The sequence below is a fragment of the Ictalurus punctatus genome, chromosome 19, assembly GCF_001660625.3.
Source record: "Ictalurus punctatus breed USDA103 chromosome 19, Coco_2.0, whole genome shotgun sequence".
Taxonomy (NCBI): domain Eukaryota; kingdom Metazoa; phylum Chordata; class Actinopteri; order Siluriformes; family Ictaluridae; genus Ictalurus; species Ictalurus punctatus.
In genome coordinates this window covers 20,508,938-20,528,894 of record NC_030434.2, presented here as the reverse complement: position 1 = coordinate 20,528,894, position 19,957 = coordinate 20,508,938, and the positions used below count along the sequence as shown (strand labels likewise).

Below are 19,957 nucleotides of genomic sequence, written 5' to 3'. Positions count from 1 at the left end.
AATGGTTTATAATTACACTATCCGGTGTCACCCAGATAAAGATTGGTTGCCTTTTGGATATGGTTCCTTTCAAGGTTTCTTCCTCATGTCATCTCAGGGCGTGTTTCCTTTCCACGTCGTCTCTGGCTCGCTCATTAGGGATAAATTTATACATTTATATCCGGAATATGTATATTTCTGTAAAGCTGCTTTGTGACAGTGTCCATTGTTAAACGTGCTCTGCAAATAAAATGGAATTATGGACGAATGCTAGTTAACCACATTTTGCAAAATCTGCACTAAAAAAAGCACTCAACAACAACAACAAAAAAAACAAGATATTGTTGCCTGAGGTGGGTTTGCACATTTTTTACATTTTGAATTATATGTTTTCTTAGATTCAGTGCTGAAAATGATATAAAATAAACGATTATTTTTAAAGACTTATAAACGCTAAATGACATCTCCATCATAAAATCACCCACAAATCACATGTCTTCTCTTCAGTTATTTATATCTCATTGTAAAACACCTCTAAAAGCAGACATGTGCAGAGCATATCTTCCTCCTGCCCTCATCCACACATATTTCCACCATGATCCTGCACACGACTTTTAGTTGACAATATATCCTAATCAGTGTGGATCAAAGAGATTCAGTTACACATTCCTGGGAGACAGGAAGTGACTGGTGGGAACTGAACACGAGACGTCTCACTGAACAATTCACGACTCTGTATGCACGTGGGTCAGTGTGAATGGTGTCGTAGTTTTATTTTTCGCTTCAGGTGTTCAAGAGGTTGAGGTTACACAAAGAGGCTTTCTTTTTTTTTTTCTTCTGTTCTTTTTTTTTTTTTTAATGTATTTCAGCTTCAGGACCTGCTGTACTCTGTCTGATGTGGTGACATGATCTTATGAGATTATAAAATAATAGTTTTTCTAAAAGCTAAATTAGGAACACGTTCAGAATAACTGCAGGGCGAAGCTGTAATGGGCGACGGGAATGATAACATTTTACATTTAAAATCAGTGTTCAAAGAGCTACATAAAACCTGATATAAACCTGCATAAACATTTACGTACGTCTACGTTTATAAATCATTATTCCAACAGGTGCCATCTCTCATGACGTCAGCTTTTGTCAGTTTAGTGATTTTTATTGACTTTTATTAAGGTTGTGTTATGAAATGTTCCACGCTTACATTAAATCTAATACTTTATCATTTGTATAGAAACTGCTCATTCACACGGACTTGTATGGCGGACGCCTCGCATAATCGAAGTCTAATAAGAACCTGATTGAAAAATGTGGTTATTTAACTAGGGAAACTATATCACTGTTGATAAGGTGTGTCTCCAGGAGAGATCCCAGATGAAGCACACCTGATCCACAAATTCTGCTGTATATATTTATAAAAAATAAATGTGAGAGCTCTCTGTTATGTCTGTTTGTACTATATTTTATTGAAAAAAAAAAAAAAAAAAAAAGAAAAAATGAGAAAGAAGAGCAAGGTTATAAGGGTGTGGGGGGAAAAGGGCAGCACAGATTGTCTGTTCTGCCAAGAGAACCAGAGATATAGTGAAAAGAATCATATCTATAGAAGATTTTGAGCATTTTTTGAGTACCAGTTTGCCTTATTGTGATTTTTTTTTTGTTAGTTTGTTGTATTATGGTTTAATCTATGTCTTCCCCCAAAAGTAACTTTCTTTCTCTGTTACCCTTTAAAGTACCCTTTGTAGTACCTCAGGGTACCCCTGGTGGTACACATACCCCCATTTGAGAAACATTGCTTTAGATGAAGAGGAAACAAATGGACATGATGAGACACACGTCTTTAACACCATATTAATATCACAGTCATGTGAGAGCTCTGTTGAAGCTGCTGACTCAGCAGAACACACTTTTGAAAGACACACACTAGACCGACTTATAATGACAAATTGAGCACTGGGGCTGTATACGTGCAGCTTCACATGGATACACCTTCCCACAATCACCTCCCAGTTGAGCAAATGGAAAAAAATGACAGTGTGGGATGTATTAATACACGATTCCCCTTTCCGAGGACAAAAACCGTGGTTGTGTGAGACAGGCAAAGGGAATGGATGGAAGTTTCCATTGTACATGCACAATAAAAAGTGACTAAATCCCTGTACATGGATAAAAACAAATAGTCAGCAAGTAAAATTCACTATTTTGTAATTACCTATTTAAAAAAAAAAAAAACATTTCTCATCATAAATCAGCCATTGTTTTATTTTTGTTTTGTGTATTTCTTTCTTTGTACAATGTAAAAACAAAGGATGGAACGACATTGAATAAACAAGTTTAAAGTAAATATGAATTTAGAATGGTACAAGTTCTCCCGTGCTTCAGGGGTTTCCTCCGGGTACTCCGGTTTCCTCCCCCAGTCCAAAGATATGCGTTGTATTCTGATTGGCATTTCCAAATGGTTTGTAGTGTGTGTGAATGTGTGTGCGATCGTGCCCTGTGTTGGGTTAGCACCCAGTCCAGGGTCTCCACCGCCTTGTGCCCGAGTTCCCTGGGATAGACCTCAGGCTCCCTGTGACCCTGTGTAGGATAATTGGTATGGAAAATGGATTGATAATGTGATTTTACCAAAAACATACACGAGGAGCGCAAAATGCAGTAAACTCAAAATTTCCTGAGAATAACAGAACACAAAACAGAAGGAAAAAAAAAATCATAAAATGGTGAGTACAATGAAAACAGGAAAAGGGGATAAACGTTAACGAAAGTGTTGTAAGTATTAACAAGGATAAGAACAGTACAATAACTGCGTTGTGTTCCTGAAAACAAACAACAGCTGCCAAGAAAGTATAAGAAAGTGTTAAACGGGCCGGAATCAGGCTGCTAAAGTACAGAGAAGAATTAATGAGTGTTTTTAGTTTTTAGCCTCCTGTGTTGGCAATGTTATTCCTATAGATGAACATTATTGTTTGCGCTGAGTATCTTTTAGTGTCTGTAATAATCATCATCATCATCATCATCATCATCATCGTGCACAGTGGCTTAGTGGTTATCACGTTCGCCTCACACCTCCAGGGTTGGGGGTTCGATTCCTGCCACTGCCCTGTGTGCGCGGAGTTTGCTTGTTCTCCCTGGGGTTTCCTCCGGGTGCTCTGGTTTCCTCCCCCAGTCCAAAGACATGCATGGTAGGCTGACTGGCATGTCTGTAGTGTATGAATGGGTGTGTGAATGTGATTGTGCCCTGTGATGGACTGGCACCTTGTCCAGGGTGTACCCTGCCTTATGCCCCATGCTCCCTGGGATAGGCTCCAGGTTCTCCATGACCCAGTAGGATAAGCGGTATAGAAGATGGATGAATGGATAATAATAATAAAAACATAGCGGTGATTCTAGCGCACGATGCCCAGGCAGGAATTTTCCATAAAAATCCATGATGTAGAAAGTGAATTACCCACATCTTGAAATCATTAAGTATCACATATGTAGCTCCTGTAGTTAATGTAGTTAAGGTTGATCACTACATTTTGCGCATATTTTAAACACAGCAGAAGGACTACTGTTAACAACCTTTAGAGAACAGGACAAATGGGGGGGGGGGGGGGGGGGGGGGTATTTTGTGTCTTTGATTTAAAGGTATATATTTTGTTACTCTCTTATATTATTTTTTGGCCATTGCTGCTCCTCACCTTTGTTTGACTTTGTATGATTCATTAACGATGGTACAACCGAGCACATTTGGCTAATTCGGTAAGCTACTTTATTTAAGTAGCATTATCAGGGATTGTACTTTTCCGAATAAGTTAATCCTGTTTTGGAAGCTCTGTTGATTCATTTTCAAAACAAAACAATTTGCATGTAAATGACAAGAAGTGGTAGTAAAGTAAAGTCATAGTAAAATAACCAGCAACTAGGTGCTGTGATTCAGCCGTCCTGTAACAACACATCCCAAAGTGTTTTATTCATCTACAGTGGTGCTTGTACGTTTGTGACGTAGAATTTTCTATATTTCTGCATAAATCTGACCTAAAACATCATTGGATTTTCACACAAGTCCTAAACATAAACAAAGAGAACCCAATTAAACAAACGAGACAAAAATATCATACTTTCTGCTAATCTTAGAGGTTCACATACTTTTGCCACTCACAGATATGTAATATTGGATCCTTTTTATCAATAAATAAATGACCAAGTATAATATGTTAATCTCATTCATTTAATTTGGTTCTCTTTAGCTACATTTAGTACTTGTGTGAAAATCTGATAATGTTTTAGGTCATATTTATGCAGATATATAGAAAATTCTAAAGGGTTCACAAACTTTCGAGCACCACCCTGTATTCCACAGCAACTTGCAAATGCTAACCATTTGTTATTTGCTAGAAAACAACTTATCATATTTTTATCCATTTATAGTTACTTTTAATGTTGTGGAACATGCATTAGACAAGTTCAGTTCTGTTATCACTTGTTATAGCAGCTTTAAACAGTCATTGTCTTTTCTATAATTTGAACATAATAAGTAAAAAAAAAACATTAAACATAACATCAACAGGATTTAACAAAATCATCATTCTCGTTGGCAAATTGCTGAGGTAAAAGATTAATGAAACACTGGTAAAAGTAACTCTGCTTTGCATCAGGCTGCATCACAGCACCGTGTTGTTGATTACTTTCCTATAACAGCACAGTCCCAAGTGTTTATCCCTTACATAATGATGTCCCAAGTAAAGATATGAGCAAAGCATCGTCCTTAACCCCAATCTTATCCTTTGTATCTTTTCATATGACCTGAGTTGTGTCAGTTGTGTTACGTGTAAGACTGCACTGTATTGGAAAAGAAAATGTGATGACATGATGGTATTTGGGTGCGTGGTGGTTTAGTGGTTAGCCCGTTTACCTCACACCACCAAGGTTGGGGGTTTGATTCCCTGTGTGTGCGGAGTTTGCATGTTCTCCCCGTGCTGTGGGGGTTTCCTCCGGGTACTCCGGTTTCCTCCCCCAGTCCAAAGACATGCATGGTAGGCTGATTGGCATGTCTAAAGTGTCCGTAGTGTATGAAAGGGTGTGTGAATGTGTATGTGATTGTGCCCTGCGATGGACTGGCACCCTGTCCAGGGTGTACCCTGCCTTGTGCCCCATGCCCCCATGTAGGATAAGCAGTATAGAAGATGGATGATGGATGGATACAAAAAATATCTGAAAGGCTTTGATGGCTGTTACCTTCGATTTATGCAAAATGAACACATTTATAGTGTCATTAACTATAGAAAAGCCAATGTTATAGTCTAAAAACTATATCATGGGTTCATCTATTGCAATTATTTTACGAAATGCACGATGTATTAACGCATGATAAAGTTATTGAGACGTGACAACTACCCAGAGGACTTTTAATAACCTAATTAGCTGCCATTACTGCCATCTAGTGCTCTCACTTTCAGCTGTAAAGGATTACAAAGAGTGCTGTAAACAACACATAGACATAAACTGCGGGAGTTTCTCGATATCTAATTCGTTTTTTAAACGCATTTATTTATGTAATTTTAAATGCATTTATTTATTTTGTTTTGTAAAATATATATATTTTTAAGTCTTTTATTATGAAACCGAACAATTTATCCGGAACTCCACGGTCAACGTTATCGAGAGTTGTTTTGCTAGCTAGCTTTGAAATGTAAATAATAACGGAATATAAAATGGCAGCGTTTTCAAGCTTGTAATATTTTGTTCAAGGTTTCTTCAGTTATGGAGACGGCCTCAAAAGGTTCTGGCTGTTTACTTTGTTTACTCTGTGGCTAGCGAGCTTAAAATCTGTAAACAAGTCGCGTGCTTGTGAACGGTGGGAGTAAACAAACAGCATGTTTACAGGTTTGTTTACTGCGGGAATGTGGCTCACTGGTAACGTGTAATTATTATTATAGTCTCGCGCATGTTCAACATCGCTAAATGTAACTATAAACGGTTAAAAAGCACGTCGCGTCGTTCATTAGTAAATGAACACCTGTTAATGACCAAGTCTCTGTGGTATACGAGGGATAAAACTCTTGGGGTTCATTCTGTTGGGGGGTGTAGTCCCCCCTGTGGTTGATTATTTTCCTATAACAGCACACTCTGTCGTGTTTTATTCCTTCCTTTGTTTGCTGACACTGTTCCTCTTGTGATGTAGGAAAGGCCAAGCGGAGGCACCTGAGTGCAGCAGAGTGCAGCGATTTGACCCAAAGCCTCACCGGCAGCCCAGCAATCACACAACCTTTCACCGTCAATCTCCATAATAAAGACCTAAATAAAGGACTTCAGCCCAGGAGTCCAACTAAAAGGAGAAGAGGAGGTACCATGTCCTGCCACACTCAGTACATTTACATGGACAACAATACTCCGATATTATCCCGATTAAGACGATACTCTGATTAAGAAACTAGCATGTAAACAGCGATTTCTGATTACTGTAATCCGGCTAAAGTCATACACGAAGTAAACACAAATCGAATTTAGACATGTGGAGTATTCCTGTTTTAGTCATATTATGGAAGTGCGTTACAGACTACATTTACATGGACAGAAGTAAACTAATTATTGACCTTATTCTGAATAAGACAATATTCTGATTAAGGTGTTTACATGAGTCGCTTTTAGAATATTCCTTTCATGTTCCCGTTTTACATTTTAGAGAAGATGGTACAATCGATTAACGGCACAATGTCATTACGCCGTCCGACGTTTCCTCCAGAATTTCACGTATCGACATTCGGTTCGTCTTCGTTATGGACCAAAACTTCAAGTGCAGTTAATTATTTGTCATGCTGTACGTGCTAATAGACGACTGCTTTAAGCCGTGGGCTGCATCCCAAACCGCATACTTACCGTCTATATAGTAGCTGAGATACATGTATTTCGCCTACTATATTGTAGGTAAGTATGTGGTTTGGGACGCAGCCGTGCTCTCGTTTGACGTCAAACGGTTCAGCACTGCCGTGTGTGTGTACGTGTCCTGTTGCAAAATGCGGTGAAAACTCCCACACGATGTTAAGTGTGATTAAGGTGCATACATGTCTGTAACGCACGTCGATAATGCGACTAAAACAGGAAAACTCCACACGTCTTAATTCCATTTGTGTTTACTTTGAGTATGAGTAATCGGATTAAGGTCATCAATAATCTCTGTTTACATGCTAGTTTCATAATCAGAGTATTGGCGTAATCGGGTTAATATCGGATTATTGTTGTCCATGTAAACATACTGATACACACACTGCTGTACACTGTGATCAGAAGCCCAAGTCAAGTCGGTTTGTATTGTCGTTCCTCTATATAGCTTGTATACATTGGTACGAAATGTCCTTTCTCCAGGGCCGTAGCTCAACAGTATGCAAGACTACTGTAAGTGTGTCGAGTGCGGGACAATAAATAACAATCCAGGGGCCTGTACCATGAAGCTTGTTGAAGAAACTCAGGGTTATGGGATTAGTTTCAAGTTGACAAAACCAAACCAATCCAAACAGGCTTTATTGGTACCATGATGCTGGTTATCAACATCAGTCAACTCAGGCTTTGATCCTTTTTTGAGGCTGTTTTGAGAGCAAAGGGAGGCCCTACGCAGTATTAGTATAACGTTCCTAATAAAGTGCTCAATGAGTGTATCAGATTTATTTTGGATTTAGAAGCACATTTGATATTTGTAAAAATTCAGCAAAAAAAAAAATCTGAATTGCTTGGTATGTAAATGCAGCCATAGTGACTTCACTGGTGTTATAATCAAGTCAAGTCAAAACTAATAAACCCCCTACACCTATCATGTGTTTTGGACAAGGACAGAACTGACAAACAATATCCACAATATTTTAAATACTGTAGACATTAGACATTGGCAGCAGTTAGTGTTGTTGCCAAACATGTGCAGGGTGTCCAGGGTGTTTTCCTGTCTTGTACCCAGTATTCCTGGAACGGTCTCTGGATCCAACGTGTCCCTGAAAGGATAAAGCATTTTCTGGGGACTAAAATTAACCCGATAAAGTTGTTGTGTGGTATATGCAGTGCCTTTCACTAATATTGGCGCCCTTGCTAAACACGAGCAAAGAAGGCTGTGAAAAATTGTCTTTGATTGAGGCTGTGAAAAATGGATGAACCTTTTGATGTTTTGTTTTAAAAATGAACAAAAATACAGTGCTCTCATGGATAGCAAACAAAACACAAGTTTATCTTATATATATATATTTTGTTAAATATAGGTGTGCAACAATTTTTGGCACCCTTTTAGTCAATACTTTGTGCTAAGTCCCTTTACCGAGATAACAGCTCTGAGTCTTCTCCTGTAATGCCTGACGAGGTTGGAGAATACATGGCAAGGAATCTGAGACTGACCCTCCATACAGAATCTCTCCAGATCCTTCACATTTAGAGGGCCATGCTTGTAGACTCTCCTCTTCACTTCACCCCACAGGTTTTCTATGGGTTTTGAGTCAGGGGACTGGGATGGTCATGGCAGGACCTTGATTTTGTGGTCAGTAAACCATTTTTGTGTTGATTTTGATGTATGTTTTGGATCATTGTCCTGCTGGAAGATCCAACCACGGCCCATTTTTCATTTAATATCTGGTGATATTTGATAGAGTCCATGATGCCATGTATCCTAACAAAATGTCCAGGTCCTCTGGCAGAAAAACAGTCCCAAAACATTAAAGACTAGCACCATATTTAACCGTGGGCATGAGGTACTTTTCCATATCACTACCTCTCTGTGTGCGCCAAAACCACCTCTGGTGTTTATTGCCAAAAAGCTCTATTTTGGTTTCATCTGACCATCGAACCCGATCCCATTTGAAGTTCCAGTAGTGTCTGACAACCTGAAGATGCTTGAGTTTGTTTTTGGATGAGAGTAGAGGCTTTTTTCTTGAAACCCTTCCAAACAACTTGTGATGATGACATTTCACACATATTTAACAAAGATTTTGTGAACAAAAGGTTAAACAGTAAAGACAATTTTTCACAGCCTTCTTTGCTCATATTTACCAAGGGCACTGTACAGTATATTATCTGCATATTGACCTGATCTTGAAATAGAACTGCTCGTGTAGTAAACTACGCGTTTGGGTTTTTTCTGATTTTTAATTCGAAGTGTCAGATGGCCGACAGCAGAGAGTCATTACGGGATTCTTTGCGTCTACTGGAGTCCTTAGCAGCAGCCCACGGCAAGGCAAAATAGTGAAATCGGAGCCTGGACCGAACAGTCACATCACCCTGAAAGAGGAGGATGAAGAATCGCATGTGGTGATTGACCTCATGGACGGAATTACGGAAGAGATGTTTAAGGATGATGAGGAGTTTGAGACGGGCAAGTGTTCGGTAAAGAAAGAGGAGAACGAGCGGGACTGGACAGGAGCAGGATGCAGCAGTTGGGCGTCTCCTCCACCTGGATCCAGCTTTAATAATGGACACATTTTAAAGGATGGAGAAGAAGACGAAGAGTATGATGTGCAAAGCCTCCCTGATGCTCATTACGGGTTACTGGGACTGAATCAGACGCTGCTGGAGCCCCAGGGTCACATTCAGGACTTGCCTGAAGAGGTACTGAGTGTTATTTTTGCCCAGCTTCCAGCGGATGATCTTTACCGCCATGTCAGTCTGGTGTGTCAGCGCTGGAGGAACATCGTCATGGAGAGCCAGGTGTGTTTCCTGTACCTTGTGCGTTAAATTTAGACTTTTTAAAATATATTTTTTGCAGAACTATTAAGTGACTTCAGTTTGGACTGTCCTTTCTGCTCTAGTTTCTGCCATGGAAGAAGTTGTACTACAGATGTGAGAAGCAGGAGGAGATGGCAGTGAAGGAGCTGAAGGCCCTCCTTGAAGACAACGGCATTGTCAGAAAGGATGATCTCTGTGTGCTGAACATGGTGAGGTAAGGTTCAGAAGACGCCCTGAAGAATATTTCTGTCAAGGTTCTCCTGAGAGTGAAAAGCTCAGGTCTCTGTAAATAGTAGAGAAAAAGTAATAATGTGGACCATCACAGGGGTGGACAAATCTTACCTTTATTATCTAGACAGGCAGGAAATGAAAACCTCCAGTGTGATGCCCAGTCCCCTGGTTTGGTCGTCTCGAAACCTAATCGAATAAGCTAGGAAGTGGTAGCTAATGTAATAACTAACATATGGCGAGCCAGCTAGCTAGGTAATGCGTTAATACAGAGTAAAGGAAAAGAATGAGGTTTTTTAATTTCCCCGAGACGGGACAACTGTGTTGCAATAGCCTTCATTCTCTTTTGCGCACGTAACACGTTATATGTTTGCAACCGTGACCAAGTCACTGGAGAAGGTTTTGGCTATGAGGTGTGACATTCTGTCTGCAAATCGTAAGTAAAAATATTATTTGTATCTGAGTAGAGTCTTTATTTTCTCTCGTTATGTTTAACAGCGAGGTCGTAAGCAGGAGACTTGACCAACAGTTTTGTCCTGCACTTTATGTTGCTCGAGTTATGCTTCCACATACTCGCGTGTCCTGCATTTTGTCCACTTGGCAACAAGGAATAAAAAAAAAAAACTACTAGCCCGCACGTGAAATCTGTTCGTCAACTTCCAACCAATCAGGACCAGGCAGCATTTCTCTGATGTCTGTCAGTCATTCTGCCTGTCAATTTCCGAAAGATCTCCCTCTCTCTTATCCCAGCATTCAGGAATTCAAGCTTAATTTCGGCTAGTACTACTGACTGCCCTTTTTTTTTTTCCTTCCGTCAGATCATGACGTATTTCACACTTGGTTTCTTTTTTCCTTGCTCAGTCTTCCAGCAGGTTCTTTAAAGTGAAGCACTTGTTGTTTGTTAAGCACTGAAGCACCTAAGAATCCTTCCCTTGAGACACGGTAGTGCTTTTCTAATCCACTGGAACACCTGGAGAGGACTGAAGAGATGCTGGATGATGCAGGTGCAGAGGTCAAGGAGACAGCTGGTTTAGTTTTAAGTGGAACTGAATGTGAAAAATGGTTTCTCGAGGATTATTCTGATGGTTAATGATCCCAGCTTTCTAAACCAGTTCTACTTGGAAGCCTTTTTAATAAAGGTACACTCTCCTGGGTAAGGGTTCCCATGACGGACAAACTTAAGATCGAGCTTTTTGAAGATAGAGTGCACCCCTCGCTTAGCTCAACTCAGATACAGATTTACTAAAAAGAACATCACTGTTTAATACAGGGGGAGGCTGTGGATCAGGTGGTAGAGCAAAAAGTTTGTGCCCCCTTAAGATAAAATTAAGAAGGATATTTTCTGTACTGGGTTTCATAGACGTTTACTCCTTATTCAGTCCGTACAGGGTTTATTATTATTTTTATGATGGTTTTTGTGATTTTCTTCCAAAATTTGCGATGCAACTTGCTGAGTTTTTTGTACTTTTTTGAGGAAAACTACTTTGAATTGGCGAAATTGCAGGAAATTATTTTGCACGGTCTTTCACGGTGATGTTTGTTGGTAAATGAGATCTTTTATCTGTATTCGTGTTCGACGCACATGAATCGAAGAGGGCTTTTGCTGAATGCGCGGTGTGATGACGTCACTCGACGCATCATGGCCCAAATCTACACAAACTCTAATTGTAATTTTTTATTTATTTATTTTTTTTAGAAATTGCGAGCTCCTTGGAATATTGCGGAGTTTGCTCGATTTTGCGTTCATTTCTGCGATCACAAAATCGCTGAATCGTTGAGGGACTGATATAGGTTCATTTATTACATTTTTTAAACTTGCTGTGACGCCAAAGATTTCATTCAACTGGTAGACAGTGTTAACGGTTATTGCCTAGGCATGATACTGAATTATTTAGTGCAATCCTCTTCTGACTTGCATTACACTGCTTTCAGTCGAGATGCACCGATACTAAAGTTCTCAGCCGATACGATAACCGATTATTTAGAGTGATATCGGCCGTTACCGATAGTTCTGCCTTTTATTACTTCTTTTAAATTAATAATAATTAATTCCACAATTGGGCGCACGGTGGCTTAGTGGTTAGCACGTTCACCTCACACCTTCAGGTTCCATGTGTGTAATGTGTGTGCGGAGTTTGCATGTTCTCCCCGTGCTGCGGGGGTTTCCTCCGGGTACTCCGGTTTCCTCCCCCAGTCCAAAGACATGCATGGTAGGCTGATTGGCATTTCCAAAGTGTCCGTAGTGTATGAATGGGTGTGTGAATGTGTATGTGATTGTGCCCTGCGATGGACTGGCACCCTGTCCAGGGTCTACCCCGCCTTGTGCCCCATGCTCCCTGGGATAGGCTCCAGGTTCCCCGTGACCCTGGAGTAAGTGGTAGAAGATGGATGGATGGATGAATGGATAATTTCACAATTTTGGAAAAAAATGCAAATAAAAACTTTATTCTCTCCATTTCAACAAGTTGTGTCACAGTAACTGGTCTCATAAACCGAAAACACATTACTCTAATTAACATGAACACATGAACTCAGTTCTGAAGATTAAAGTAAGATTATTAACTTATTGAATGTTATTCATTCATATTAACATTGACTGAATTCTAAAAAACCCTCCTGTTAGTCTCACATTCACTCAATACAAACACAAGCATTTCTACTTCATCATTAACATCAAACTGGTAATATATAATATACACTTTTTATGTATTAGCATTAACTGGATATGAAATATACTACTTTACAAATATATTTTTATGTGCAATATATATACTTTTTTGTCAACGCATCTTCATTTAAATCTTTCAACGGTGTACTGCCGCTTTAATTCAGCTTGAGGAGCACGACAATAAAAAAAACTTAGACTCGACGCTGAAACTCCCGTTTCACTGCTGCAGCGACCCATGTTTCTAAACGTGAAAAATTGCCTTTATCGGCCGATACATCGGTGCTTCTCTAACTGTATAGTATTCATGAAGGGGTCCGTTATAATGCACACCTTTTTAGATTTTTGGATCTTTAATAAGATAAACAATCACATCATATCTAAACATTGTGATGTTTTTATACCGTATGGACTCGTACACACACTATACCGTAATTTAAAGCTCAATAGCATTTGAAAGGAATGACTTACAGTCACAAATCCTAGGTGGATATTTAATAAAATAAACTATCAAATCATATGTAAATATTTCCATGTATTTTAATACCAAATGAGCTCATATATGCGTTCCCTTTGAAAGGGAACAGCAATTTTTGTGTATTGAGCTGGGATGAAAGCCAGAAAGTCTTTAAGGTGGTAGAAATGTAAGATATCATATAGACATGAATAATTAATTAAGACATGGGAGATTGGTTTGTTTTTAGAAAGAAAAGGCGACAGCTGCGTTTTAAACTGTGCTGTTGTCGTTGCAGGTACATGTCGCAGTTTAAGCACAGCAAACGGGTGAACGTGGCAGATGTTTTGCGGTGTGTGAAAGGCCATCGACTCTACGCCCAAGCGGAGGTCTGCATCAAGCACAGGCTGCCAGACATGGAGACAATTGATGGGGTATGCTGCAGGTTTTTTTTTTTTGGTGGACTCTTGAACAACACATTGAGAGTAAGATAGAGTTGCAGAAAATATTCATTCTAAGCATGTTTTTAAATTCAGGTTAATCTGTTCATCTTTTTGAATATTATATTTTATTTAAGTAATAAAAAAACCCAACACATCCCAAATTTTTTTATTCCTCTTTATTCCCCAGAAATTTGCAGACGATTGCAATTTTTAATGTACTAATGAATACGTTATACGTTTTTATCCATTCATCGCTATGTTGAATGTTGTGGAATGTCCACAAAACAAGTTAGTTCCTCTTGTTTTCCCTCACAAGCCTCTCTTATTTTCTCTCTTTTATAGTTAGTAAGACTAAAATAAAAACAAACAAACAAAAAAAAGTAGTCACTTCCTGAGAAAGGCCCGTGTCAGATAAGTTACAGGTTTACCTCTAACTCTTACAAAGCACTGACACTGGAGACTCCTTCCAAAAATGATAGATAAACTTCTCCTCACAAAAAACTTCGCCATATAAAGAGTGACACATGTAATTAGAGCCGTTTAGGTCACTGTGTACACCGTTACTGAAGAATTGTTAATGTGTTCGAATGAGAACGAGTAGATTAATATAAACCTGAGATTTGAACTACTGTAGCGTACTACACGGCTGCTGGTAAGAACGTTAATCAACTCTTACTGACCAATCGGATTCGAGAATTCAGCATTGCTATGGTGTGAACTGTTCTATATGATGATTGGAGGTTGTTGATAAACAGAAAACTGATAACTTGAAAATGATGTGTTGTAGGGACCAAACCCCTGGTCTGCCATGGCTCTGATACTGATCCTTGCAGATGGGGTGAAGGATATCCTGGACCTGGTGGCTCAATTACGAACCTCTGGCTGTTTACTCACTCCAGACAGGATCTCAGAGTTCCTATGGGCCATGGCTACACTTCTCCTCGCCATGAGGAACACCAACATTACCATCACTAACAGGTAAATTCAACTTAACACACTCAAGCCACACTCAAGTAAAATAATCAGTGACATGGTGGTGTGATTGATTGTTACGTTCCTCTTCTTTGGTTGGGATGAAAGCTTGTAACCACACCAGCTCTTTGCAGATATGATCGAGGAACCCTGATTCATAGAAAAAGGGATGAAAAGGTTCTTTCTGTGTTGTGTCTTGTCCCTCACACAGGTGGCACTACAATATTTTTTACGTGTTGCATCTGATGGAGAACGCACCTCCGCCTCCGAGTCATGGTGACGGCAGGTACAGGGCCATTTTAACATCTGCTGTTTTAAACCGAGTTCATTAGGTTCGAATGTTAAACGTACTTTTTACTTTATTCACCTCGCTGTCTCTGTGTGCAGAGAAAAGCAGATACACGTCACTCATGAACAGCAGCAGATCCTCAATCACGACATCCAGAGAGACCACGTTGTCAAAATCATGGCTTTTGCCGGTAAGAGCCGTTGAATTGAAACTATATTTGTACACTTTAATCACCAGTTACTCTGCACACGTTGTGGAAATGCCGGTAATTTTGACATGATTATTGGTCTTATAATGTAGGGTTTTTTTTCTGTGTATGATTATCTCACAGATACATAAACATCAAAAAAAAAAAAAAAAAAAAGCTAGCTCTTGCTGATGTATTTTGATGTCTCAGGTACTGGAAAGACAACGACTCTGGTGAAGTATGCTCAACAAAGACCACATCTTCACTTCCTCTACGTTTCCTTCAACAAGTCAGTGGCCGTGCAGGCCAATCGCAGTTTTCCTTCTAATGTAGAGTGCAGGACCATCCACTCTATGGCCTACAAAGCTATTGGACACAGGTCAGTTTTCTAAAATGAGTTTAAAAACGGTTTGGGTGGAAAGATAGGCTTGTTTAAAGTAATTAGTTGCCAGGATCCAATTTCAGAGAAAGTAGAGTACTTATTAAATTTTTTTTTTCTTTTTCGTCCAGGTACAGAAATCTGAGTAAGCTGTGCAGTAACTTGAAGCCGTTCACGGTGGCTTGGGTGCTTCCTAAGGGCCGCGGCGGCTTCGTCAACGCCAAGGTGGTGACTCAAACCATCAACAACTTCTGCTCCTCCACGGACGAGTGCATTGGTCCACAGCATGTCCCAAACCGTTACAGGAACACCAACGGGCGTGAGGAGTGCCCAACCGAATCCAAAAGGAAGGTAAAAATACATGTGCTGATAGACATGTCTTCCAACATTTTTGCACATAACATGGACATGGACGAAGGATGGGTAGCGTCGACGCCACGCGACTCTAGGTTCGATCCTGAGTTTGGGTCACAGTCTTTGTGGTTTATCCTATGTTCTCCCTGTGTCTATGTGGATTTCCTTCATGTCTTCCAGTTTCCTCCGCCTTCCCAAAAACATGCTGGTAGGTGGATTGATTACACTAAATTACCCCAAGGTGTGAACGAGTGTGTGAATGTGTATGCATTGTGCCCCACTAAGGACTGCCATCCATCCCATCCCGGGTGTGTATTGGCTCCGAAATAGGCTCCGGATCCAGGATTAAGCAGTTACTGAAGACGAATAAATGGATGAGTGAACATGAGCATGTGCAATAGGGGGCAGTGTTGCATGTACCAAGACAGAAGAAAGTCTTCTACCTCTCTACTGCTAATATCTTAACCTGCTCCATTTTGTTACGGCCTAGTTTGGGTAGGGGTCTCGTCCCAATCTCAGCGCTCCTGAATACACTTCCCTGCTCAACCAATCACTGTTTACTTGAAGGACTATTCTACAGTTTTACACAACGCGCAGTTGAAATTTTGCAGATGTGCGCTCATCGGCTCCTCTGCAGGCCACTGCTATGTTTACCCATAACCCCCTTCTCTATGTCTTCACATAACTACAGTTGCAATCAAAATGATTCAACCCCCATTGCAAAACAGATCAAAATTTACAGACTTTCAGCTGTTTGTAACAAACAAATCAAACAAAAGCAATTGAAATAGTTCAACACAACGAATGCTTCAAGTGGTTTCCACAAATTCAACAGAAAATGCAACTTATGACTTCTCCAGTTTCAAAATTATTCAACCACCTGAATAGAATCCCTCACAACAGCACAAATATGCAAAACAGGTGTTGTCTCAAGCGCACGTGATACATCTAATCAAGGGCTTCATAAGTTGCACCAGGTGTGCTTGAGCTGGAACACATGAAATACCTGAACTGTCTAGGGGCAGAAAGTATATGAAATACCTGAACTGGCTAGGGGCAGAAAGTGTATGAAATGCCTGAACTGGCTAGGGGTAGAAAGTGTATGAAATACCTGAACTGGCTAGGGGTAGAAAGTGTATGAAATACCTGAACTGGCTAGGGGTAGAAAGTGTATGAAATACCTGAACTAGCTAGGGGTAGAAAGTGTATGAAATACCTGGCCAGGGCACAAAAAGGAAGCTATCAACGGCTGCAAGCAGATTTCTGAGAAGGCAGGTTGTGAAAAACCCTCGAGTGACTGCAAAAGACCTGCAGCAAGACTTTGTGGCAACATGCACTGAGGTTTCAGTGAGCACAGTAAGGTGTGTACTAAACACAGAAGGTTTCCATGCCAGAACTCCAAGATGTACACCACTACTGACCCAAAAGCACAAGAAAAATCACTCAAAATCATATAAATAAACCACCGAAGTTTTGGGATTCTGTTCTGTGGAGTGATGAAACAAAGCTGGAACACAAGCATTCGTTGTGTTGAACTATTTCAATTGCTTTTGTTTGATTTGCTCGTTCCAAACAGCTGAAAGTCTGTACATTTTGACAATGAACCTGATTTGCAATGGAAATTGAATCTTTTTGATTGCAACTGTACATAGACATGAATCATATTCCTTTAGACACACCAACCTGCAACTTATGTAATCTTTTGTAAACCAGGAGTTTGCATACGACGCACAAAACATCTGGATGAAAATGACTGAGCTGAAACCCACCAAAGAAGCGGTGCACCACATAACCCATGATGGTAGATTTAATCAATTCCTCATTTTATATTGAGCATAGCTGAATATATGCTTAATATATGCTTAAGAAAAAGAGCTCGCTCTAATGTTTTGGATTTTCATTAGACCAGCATCACACCCTTTGCAGATAAAACTTGATCATAGATAGGAACTAACTTTGTTTTGTGGATTAAAAAAATACTTTTTTTGTTCATTAATAAATAAAATATGATAATTGTTGCCACGTTGTTTACATATGTATAATGATGTATACTTATTTTATACAGGTTACCTCAAACTATGGCAGCTGCAGAAGCCTGTACTCAAAGACTATGATGTGATTTTTATAGACGAAGCTCAGGATTGCACTCCAGGTACTTTCTGGGGGTCCCCCCTCCCCCCCTCCATGTTTTCAGGCAATTAGAGAGTGTTCACCTGAGCCTTAACCATTATGTACTTTTCTGCATGTATATTTCTTTAGTCATCATGGACATCTTGCTTTCTCAGTCCTGTGGAAAGATCCTGGTTGGAGATCCCCATCAGCAGATATACACTTTCAGAGGAGCTGTTAACGCTTTACACACTGTTCCACACACGCATCTTTACTACCTCACACAGGTACACACGCACATACGAGCATCCATGCATCCTTTGGGACTTGGACTTTCTTTTTGTAAAAGCGAGCAGCCGTTTATTTTTTCATCATGATTTTTTTTCCCCCAGAGTTTTAGATTTGGCTCTGAGATCGCCTACGTCGGTGCGACGATCCTAAATGTATGCAAAAAGGTGAAAAAGATTTTGGTCGGTGGACACCAGGATGGTAAGTTTAACACACTGCAATTTAAAACGTGTGTGTTTTATATCTAATATATATATATATATATATATATATATATATATATATATATATATATATATATATATATATATATAAAATATACAGTATAGTATAGTAACACCACCGTGTTCGTTCAGGCAATGTGAGAGGAGAGGACAATGAGACTCTGGACACCATAAAACAGGCTCATACACAGGTTGGAGGAAAGGTGGCCATTTTGTGTCGCTGTAACCTAACCGTGTTTGGTGAAGCGGTACGGCTCACGGATATCAACCCTAACTGCAAGATCCACATCGTCGGCGTGAGTTCACATGGACCTGTATTCTACACAAACTGATTACCTGATTTCCTTATGGGATTGCTGTCTGAACTGTTGGATAACGTTTATTTAAAAACAAAAAACAACAACAAAAAAACAGTGTTTGTTGTTCTTGCCTTCTTAGGGTGTTGAAAATTTTGGGTTGAAGCAAATCCTGGACATCTGGATTCTGATGCAGTCAGAGGACCGTCGTAGGAACGGTAAGTCGTTTAGAGCGCAGACATTAGGACCAGAGCTGCAACGGCTAATTGATGTAATTGTTATATATTATATATAAGTATTTATGCGTTATTTTTTATGGATGCACAAAAGCACTGTGTTCTGCTAATTAACGCTCCTATGTTAATTACAGCTTCTGTGCACTCAAAGCATCATTCTTCACTTGTATTGTATTTTTGCTGCTTACTGCACATATGTCGAAGAGTACTGAATTCTTTCTAGAAACAGTACAAAATCAAATATTCCTGTTATATTGTGCAGTCTAGACCCATAATCTAATAGCACAAGTGTTAGTTGTGCAAACTCTTTGCAGATTTCCCACACTTTCTTTGAAGCTTTCAGCTTTAACAATGTCATTCTGTCAGATATGCTCCATGCAGATCCCAAGTTCCATCACCTCAGTGAATTGGCATATTTTATTTGGAGCTCATAAACATACACCCCAGAGCCATATCTCCCTGCAGTTCTCGCCTGGTTTCCCACTGAAGCTAAACAGGGTTGAGTCTGGCCAGAACCTGGATGGAAGTCTTCCTTGGGAAAACTAAGACTGCTGCTGGAAGTGGTATTAGTGAGGTCAGCATGGGGTGCTTAGCATGTGGTCTGTGTGGGTCCTAATGCTCCATTATAGTGACGGGGACTCTATACTGTAAAAACAGTCTTTCAGATGAGATGTTAAAACGAGGTCTTGACTTCCTGTGGTCATTAAAAGGGACATTTCTCGTAAAGAGTAGTACAACCCCGGTGTCCTGGCGAAATTCCCCCATTGGCCCTTATCTATCATGACCCCCTCATAATCTCCATCTCTGAATCAACATCACGCTCTCTTCTCCACTAATAGCTGGTGTGTGATGGGCGTTCTGGCGCATTATGGCTACTGTCACATCATCCAGGTGGCTGCTACACACTACTGGTGGCTGAGGAGATTCCCCCCATCCCATACTATGTAAAGTGCTTTGAGTGTCTAGAAAAGCTCTATCTATCTATCTATCTATCTATCTATCTATCTATCTATCTATCTATCTATATATATATATATATATATATATATAGATATATATAGATATAGATATAGATAGATAGATAGATAGATAGATAGATAGATAAAACTGTAATATTGCAGGGGAAGAAGTTTTGTGATGGTTTGCTTCCCTGTATTCAAGGACGCATTTTAGTGAGGTGTA

The 19,957-nt window shown here is 39.8% G+C and overlaps 1 protein-coding gene across 3 annotated transcripts in view; it reads left to right on the top strand.

The window, feature by feature from the left end:
- The first annotated feature begins 5,453 nt into the window (after window positions 1-5,453).
- Window positions 5,454-19,957, top strand: part of fbxo18 (F-box DNA helicase 1) — a 19,845-nt gene continuing 5,341 nt past the window's right edge. Inside the window, exons 1-16 of one of the 3 annotated variants that reach the window (XM_053688220.1) lie at window positions 5,454-5,737; window positions 6,140-6,301; window positions 9,086-9,633; window positions 9,735-9,865; window positions 13,297-13,432; window positions 14,229-14,419; window positions 14,625-14,699; window positions 14,801-14,892; window positions 15,100-15,268; window positions 15,400-15,619; window positions 17,336-17,423; window positions 17,688-17,774; window positions 17,882-18,018; window positions 18,124-18,220; window positions 18,376-18,539; window positions 18,682-18,757. In XM_053688220.1, coding sequence (XP_053544195.1) covers window positions 5,719-5,737; window positions 6,140-6,301; window positions 9,086-9,633; window positions 9,735-9,865; window positions 13,297-13,432; window positions 14,229-14,419; window positions 14,625-14,699; window positions 14,801-14,892; window positions 15,100-15,268; window positions 15,400-15,619; window positions 17,336-17,423; window positions 17,688-17,774; window positions 17,882-18,018; window positions 18,124-18,220; window positions 18,376-18,539; window positions 18,682-18,757 — 2,392 coding nt within the window. In that variant the 5' untranslated portion in view covers window positions 5,454-5,718. Of the gene's footprint in view, window positions 5,872-6,139; window positions 6,302-9,085; window positions 9,634-9,734; window positions 9,866-13,296; window positions 13,433-14,228; window positions 14,420-14,624; window positions 14,700-14,800; window positions 14,893-15,099; window positions 15,269-15,399; window positions 15,620-17,335; window positions 17,424-17,687; window positions 17,775-17,881; window positions 18,019-18,123; window positions 18,221-18,375; window positions 18,540-18,681; window positions 18,758-19,957 lie in introns of all 3 variants that reach the window. The other 2 variants (XM_053688221.1, XM_053688219.1) reach the window with 2 other exon arrangements.